At 44.3% G+C, this 7,708-nt stretch overlaps 1 protein-coding gene across 1 annotated transcript in view; it reads left to right on the top strand.

Annotated features, from left to right (window-relative positions):
• Window positions 1-33: 33 nt before the first annotated feature.
• The window catches only part of RWDD1 (RWD domain containing 1), an 18,039-nt gene continuing 10,364 nt past the window's right edge, over window positions 34-7,708 (top strand). Inside the window, exon 1 of the mRNA XM_010861820.1 lies at window positions 34-338. Coding sequence (XP_010860122.1) covers window positions 266-338 — 73 coding nt within the window. The 5' untranslated portion in view covers window positions 34-265. The remainder of the gene's footprint in view (window positions 339-7,708) is intronic.

Genomic DNA, 7,708 nt, shown 5'->3' with positions numbered 1-7,708 from the left:
ATCCCAGCAAGTCCGAGCGGGCGTGGGACAGTCAGCCCAACGGCCAGGCCCGACGAGTCGAACGCGGAACTAGGGAGCAGGCGGAGGCCGGCGCAGGGCTGTTGATCAGCAGGCCCAGCCTGGCTGTGGGCCCCAGGCCTCTCTGCCTGGGACTCTGCGCCTGCGCCCGCCCGGCCGCTGCCTGCTCTCCCGGCGCGGCCGCGGTCCAGGCTGCAGCACGCCGCCTGGGTATCTGGGCGATCCATGGGCTGCAGCGAGGGCCGCGATGACAGATTACGGCGAGGAGCAGCGCAACGAGCTGGAGGCTCTGGAGTCCATCTACCCTGACTCCTTCACAGGTGACTTCCGCGGCCACAGGCCGGCAGCTACCCGGGGTGGAGTGGGACGGACCGCTCCACGGCCCTCGACATCCCCTGCCAGGATGGAGAAGGGAACAGCCAGGCCGCGTGGCCACCTGGCTCGCCACTCTCTCCTCTAGCTCTTCTCTTGCAGTGATCAGACATTTACTAGTAACTCTACGGCTGTTCTCTCTTCTCCGCTAATTCCTTGAAATCTGAAAGTCCGGGCGAGGCTAGCAAGGTCCCTGGAGTGGCAGGCCTGGAATTCAGTCGGGTGCACATTGGTTTCTGTGTCGCTGCAGTCCATGGGGTGGCAAAGAGTCGGACACGACTGAGCGACTGAACGGACCTGAACTAACAGCAGCGCGAGGTTTAGTGAAATACACGAATGAAGGTTCTCCAAGTGGGAATAGCCTTTCCAGAGCCGCAGAAGTATCAGTTTTCACATTTTCACCATTATTCAGGCTGTTTTCTCATATTTGGTGTTTTAAAGTTTGTGGGATTCAGAATTCTCAAAGTTACCCAGGATCAGTTTTGAGAGTAGTCTTGTCCCTGAAGTTTGTCGTTTTTCTCTTCTCTTCTTTTTTTTTTTTTAATGTTCTGACATTCTTCAGATTGCCCAATGAATGAGTTGGCTCAAATCTCAGGTCCACTGTAAGATCACAGGTAGTTAGACTTGTAGTAGGATATTAGATGTTGTCTAGGAGAAGGAAATGGCAACCCACTCCAGTATTCTTGCCTGGAGAATCCCAGGGACAGAGGAGCCTAGTGGGCTGCCATCTATGGGGTCGCACAGAGTTGGACACGACTGAAGCGACTTAGCAGCAGCAGCAGCAGCAGCAGCAGCAGCAGCAGCAGCCTGGCTTCCTCTTGCTAGAAGCAAGGTAGTGGAGGCTTGGGAAAGGCAAGCGGTTGGCTCTGGGTTGGCCAGCAAGTTAGTAGCAGGACTGGTAATAACAGTTTGGTCTGGGACTGGGGTTCCACTCCAGCTGGTATGACGGGGAGCAGAAAGTTACTTGGTAAGTTGGGCTAATGTAAAATGGTAATGAGAAGTTCGTTAGGTATATTTTCAAGGAAGATAATTCTTCTGTAGTAAACCATCCTTCTGATGATTCTGAAAATGCTTCAAGATAAGCATATCAATATGCCTTCTCTCACTTTACACTCAGGTTTTGAGAGGTGATCTAATAAAGCCAATATGAGCGAGTATAGCCTAGGTTTGTGGGACTTACCTTCCTTACCCCGTCCTTTGAGTGTTGTGCATAACTGACTGTCAGAATTCAGAGTGTAAGGTAATGTTATTTTAACTCATGAACTCTAACCACTCTCCCTTGTCATTGTTTAGCTTAGTTTTCTTAGCTCTACCCTTTGATCACTGCTTGCAATGGTAGCAAATTTTGTTCTGCTTTGCCAACAGGCTTATGTCTCTCAGCTATCCCTGTATAGTTCCAGTCCTGTTCATGTTCTCTCTCACCAGCAGTTCAGCTGTGCTGTGAGGATGTTAAGGGGATGAGTGAAGAGGGGTTTGAGAGTGTCATTAACTGGGTGAGTGTGTATGGAGTCTGGCTCCCTTCTCTATCCTTGCTGATGTATCAATGTCTAAATAAAACAGAATATAGGGTCAGTTGTTGGATATGCTCTTAATCATGACATTTGGTCATTTCTGGTACATTGGAAAGGGGACAGGCATGAGCACAGCATAGGCGGACTGAAGAAAGCACAAGATGTGCTCTTCTCATTTCTTTGGACTTTAAGATATACTCATTAAATATTGTGCTTATAAACATTTGTAAAGGTGATACATTTTAACCCTAAAATAATAGGATGGTTCTTTCAAATTGTACTAGGGTCTGATGTAGTTGGGTATGTGAAATTCTTGTCAGATGCAAAAGTGCTTGAGAATTCTGAGCCAAGTTAATAAAAGAAAATTTGTGGATCTTGGACGCCTCAAGTATTCTGCAGTATCAGCTGAGCCCTTCTGTCTCTTAATTCCTATCAGCACCCCTACAGTTGCATTAAATAAGTTAAAAGGAGTTGTCCTGATTTATAGTTATTTAGGAACTTTGGTCAACTTCTGTATGCAATCTCAAGGCAAAGGCAAGCGGACTTTGGAGTCGTTTATTTCTGTGTTTGGTCTTTTGGAATCTTTTGAGGATTTGCAAGGTGTACTATTTTTTTATAGCTTCCTTATGTGTTGATGATTTCATACTTTAGTATTTTCATACCTGGTTTAAGAAAGAGAGCTTGTTTGTATTAGTTTGCCAAGGAACAATAATTGGTAGTTTTCAAATCTCATTTTGAATTTCATTGAATACTAGAGTTGGTAAGTGCTCAATGCTGTTGATGAAGTGTGTGTGTGTATATATATATATATATATATAATTTTTAAAATAAATGATAGAGTGCTGACAGAGAAGCCTTTGTTAAGTACATCATGGCCCCCTTGTGGAGGCTGAAGAGGCACGGTTCATTCAGCCGTAGACCTAGGCACATAGACCTAACCTGACTTGAGAACTGATTTCCTGGCTATTTGCAGAGAACTTTTGGCCCAGTGTTGCATTTGTTGTGAATTCTAACAGATCATAATACAGTTTCTTCTTTGTGTCCATTCTGTAACTTGATTGCACACTAATCCAATCCTCCTAACAACTAGTCTTCTAAAATATACATGGATACTCCTGATGCCACATCCTCCTTCAGAAGTGCTTCACTTCACAAGATCCTGCTACGATAGTTGAATTTGGTTATTTCCATTTCTGTACCAAAGTCCCTGGCTATATATGGGGAGTTTTGTTGGATCAAATTGGTTAGCTTCAGGCTAGCCAAAGTCAGGTTCCCTAAATTCTGTTTGACCTTACAAAGAGGGGTATGTAATCCTGTATTTGCTTGTGTTAGTACCTCTGAGTTAACAGCTGTGAGCTTAACAGTTAGAATTGCATTTAGACTCGGGGCAGAAGTCATCTTGTGAAAGCAGTTTTTCTAGGACAGTTGCTGTCTAAGACCCATAGGGACTTCCTTTAATAGGGGCTGATCTGGTTTTTTGTGGAAAACCTGTCATTTGTGTGTCCCTGGAGTGTACCTTTCAGTTACTACCTCCGATTTCTCTGCTTTTGACAAAATTCTTAGTTTTGTCTAGTTTTCCATCATCTGCCCCTGTGTCACCTAACACTTCTCCTGCCCCTCCACTGGCTCCTTGAACAGTGCCCAACAACTGTATTCTTTTTTTCAAAAGGATTTTGATCCACTCACAGTGGTGGATATCTGGTCTCTTTGTTGTTGTTTTTCAGTCGCTAAGTCATGTCTGACTCTTTGTGACTCTGACTCTTTGTGGCAGGCCTCCCTGTCCCTTGCTATCTCCCGGAGTTTGCCCAAGTTCAAGTCCATTGCATCAGTGACGCCATTCAAGCATCTCATCCTCTGTCACCCTCTTCTCCTCCTGCCCTCAATCTTTCCCAGCATCAGGGTCTTTTCCAATTGGTCAGCTCTTCACATCAGGTGGCCACGGTATTGGAACTTCAGCTTCCACATCAGTCCTTCCAGTGAACATTTGGGGTTGATTTCCTTTAGGATTGACCGGTCTCTTTAGTGAAAGCTAATCTTTCCTCAACTTGCCTCAGCTCACAGTACGATAGTAATGCATTGGAATAGGATTATCACTTCATGAGAACTCAGGAATAATTCATCTTTTCGAGTCCAATTAAGTAAGTTTCCCTATTTTAGTAACCTCCAAGCTTTGGAATATTATCCCTTTTAAATTTTCTGTGTTTTTTTTTTTTGTTTGTTTGTTTTTTAGTTAGGTTTAGCTATGACAGAAAACCCCAAATAGCTGGTTTTAAAAAGGTAAAAGTTTATTACTCTGGCACATAAATGAGACTTATGTAGCTCTAGTTCAAGATTTCTTCAAGAACCAGTCTTCTTCCTAGTTCTCTGTCATCCCTAAGATATAGTCTCACCTTCATGGTGATGATGGCAGCATTCCTTTTCCAGGCAGTAGGATAGATAAAGGAATGAAGGGAGCGGGGACAAAGAAGTAAAAGACAGCAGTTCCTTAAGGAAATTTCCTCAAAAACTATCAAAGGACTTACTTCCTTCTATCTCATTGGCTGTAACTCAGTCATTTGGTGAGACCTAACTGGAGGGAGGCTGGGAAAGACAGTTTTTATTCTGGATGGGCAGTACACTCAGTTAAAAATGGTGTAACTGAAAAAAGGGGAGAGTGGCTACTGCAGAAATTAGCATTGTTCTCCAAAATCTTTGTTTGTTCCTGATTCACCATTTTTTCTCTGTAATGGCAATTTGGTGCAGTGGGTATCAGCTCTCTGTCCTTGGACAAATTATATAACCTCTCTAAGCCTTTGCTTCCTTATCTATTTAATAAGGAATAATGTAAGTGTGAAAGAGTTAGTCGCTCAGTTGTGTCCGACTCTTTGCAACCCCATGGACTGTATCCCACCAGGCTCCTCTGTCTGTGGAATTCTCCAGGCAAAAATACTGGAGTGGGTAGCTCTTCTCTCCTCCAGGGGACCTTCCACCAGGGGCTTCCCAGATGGCGCAGTGGTAAAGAATCCATCTGCCAAGTGTAGGAAATGAGACTCGGGTTTCCTCCCTGGATCGGAAAGATCCCTTGGAGGAGGAAATGGAAACCTGCTCCAGTATTCTCGCATGGAGAATCCCATAGACAGAGGAGCCTGGTGGGCTACAGTCCACGGGGTTGAAAAGCACTGGGCACAACTGAGCATGAGCACTGATACTAGTGTGGAAACTTCATAACTGTTAAACAAATATAAGATACTGGTTCCTGGAAATTTGCCATCTTAGTTGCTGCTGCTTCTGATACTTCTGATGGCTTCATAACTCCTGTCTTTATCAACAGACAGTTTTGATTTCTATTTCCTCCAACTGCATGGGGTGATAGTCACAGCTTGGAAATGCCATCTTTAAAATTTTCGCCTCTGAAATTCCTCTTTCCATCCATACACTTTGTAGCCCTGCAGTTCTTTCATTTCCAGGCTTTTACTGAACATGGCTCTCATCACAAATTCTCATGGATTGGTAGTTTATCAGCTTTTATCTTGTTCATCATGGTCAGGCAGTTCAGTGATGTTCTTGCTAGTGTTCCCCTGTCCTCATTTACCAAATGGTTTCCTCACTTACGAATATTTACTGTCTTTACTGTTAGGAGCTCAGTCTCTTGGGCAAAGACATCACATAAGTAATTTACAACACAGTGGGATGATTCTTTCATGGAGGTATATATAGAATGCAGCAGGAACTGAGGGAGAGGGGACTGAGTTGTTCTGGAGAGCTGAGGGGTCATGTGGAGTTATATAAACGAGACTGGGGGAGGGGGCACATGTGCAGACTTGTGACTCTGTGAAAGCCATGTGTGCAAAGGACAGGTAGTTGGGTATAGCTAGAATGTAGAGAGACACAGAAAATGAGGCCTGCCACGTATGCAGGGGCCAGATCACCAAGGGCCTTGTTAGGGATTTAGGTGTGACCTTACAGGCTCCTTCTCCATGACCCTCACCCTAGCACCCCAGACACACATGGCGCACTGGAGGTACTGCCTCGTCAGACCTGCATCCCTCAGTACTCAGGCTTCTCTTGAGGGTTGACCTGTCATGACTGCTTTTCTTGCAATCTCTGTAACTATTTCCTCCTCTTGCTTTTGTTCCCCGAGTTTAGGACTCCTTACACAGCTGATCCTGGCCCTTATTTCTCTCTGCGTTCTCTCTGGTGATTTCATTTAGTCAAATGCCTTTCCCTGTTACCTCTCTGTGGATGATCCCAAATTAAATTCCAGCCCAACTTTCTTCAGCGTCATTTGCCCATTTCTGATTACTTGATATTTCCAGCTGAAAGCACCCTGTGTCCTTCAAATATGTCTGGTCTTTCATTTCTAGTCCTTGTTTTTGTTGGTGGTCCTGCCTACAAATTCAGGTTGTCACCCATCACCATCTTCGATTTCTTCCTCTTCCCTGTTTCCATTGCTACCAGCTTAATTCAGAACCTCATTAACTTTGCTGAGACAATTTCAGTGGCTATCTAGTTTCATCCTGCCTCTAGTCTTGTTTTTCTCCTTCTGTTTTATGCACCGTTGCTAGATTTATCTTCTGTGTTTAGAAATAGAATTCTGACCTTATTACTACCACTAAAAAAAGCTATCACTATCCACACTAAACTTTCAGCTGTTTATTTTCAACCTGTGTTATTCACCACATACATCCACCAATGGAATAATTTCTAATTCCTTGTATGTTCCTTAAGGTCTCTTACCATTATACCCTTGCTGCCACGTTACTCTAACCTGCATTCCTTTTCTCCATCTCTACTTACAGAGTCGGAGAAGACAATGGCACCCCACTCCAGTACTCTTGCCTGGAAAATCCCATGGACGGAGGAGCCTGGTGGGCTGCAGTCCAAGGGGTCACTAAGAATCAGACACGACTGAGCGACTTCACTTTCACTTTTCACTTTCACACATTGGAGAAGGAAATGGCAACCCACTCCAGTGTTCTTTCCTGGAGAATCCCAGGGATGGCAGAGCCTGGTGGGCTGCCATCTATGGGATCGCACAGAGTATGCCTTAATCCACCACCTGGCTCCAGTGACTTCCCTGGAATTTCTCAGCTGGAATTGTTTTTTTCTTTTTAGGTGAAATTCTATACAGTTTATTTAGTCCTGCCAGTTGTATAGCTTTGGGCACATTATTTAAAAGCTTTTTATCCCTGTTTCCACATCTATAAAATTTGAATGATATTATATTTAATTGATTCTAAGACATCTTAACATTTAAACATCTTTGAAGTCTGAATTTGTCGAACAGTTGACTACATATCATAGTTTAGTTGGCAGTTCCTTTTTTCTTTCTTAGTGGTACATAAAGTAGGGTGCATTATATACTTGATGGCATCTTAAATTTGGTAAAATATGATGATAGTATAAAACCACCGTTTTGGTGTGAGAAATAAAGGGTCTCTGTGTAAATGCATAGAAGAGCACAAGTGCAAAGAAATGCTCAATAAATGTTAGCTGTTATTGGTGTCAGATCAGATCAGATCAGTCGCTCAGTCATGTCCGACTCTCTGCGACCCCATGAATTGCAGCACGCCAGGCCTCCCTGTCCATCACCAACTCCCGGAGTTGACTGAGACTCACATCCATTGAGTCAGTGATGCCATCCAGCCATCTCATCCTCTGTCGTCCCCTTCTCCTCTTGCCCCCAATCCCTCCCAGCATCAGAGTCTTTTCCAATGAGTCAACTCTTCACATGAGGTGGCCAAAGTACTGGAGTTTCAGCTTCAGCATCATTCCCTCCAAAGAAATCCCAGGGCTAATCTCCTTCAGAATGGACTGGTTGGATCTCC

Source organism: Bison bison, unplaced genomic scaffold (assembly GCF_000754665.1).
Source record: "Bison bison bison isolate TAMUID 2011002044 unplaced genomic scaffold, Bison_UMD1.0 scf7180017864473, whole genome shotgun sequence".
NCBI classification, from domain to species: domain Eukaryota; kingdom Metazoa; phylum Chordata; class Mammalia; order Artiodactyla; family Bovidae; genus Bison; species Bison bison.
The sequence above is the reverse complement of the archived record's forward strand: the minus strand, read 5'-3'. Positions and strand labels throughout refer to the sequence as shown.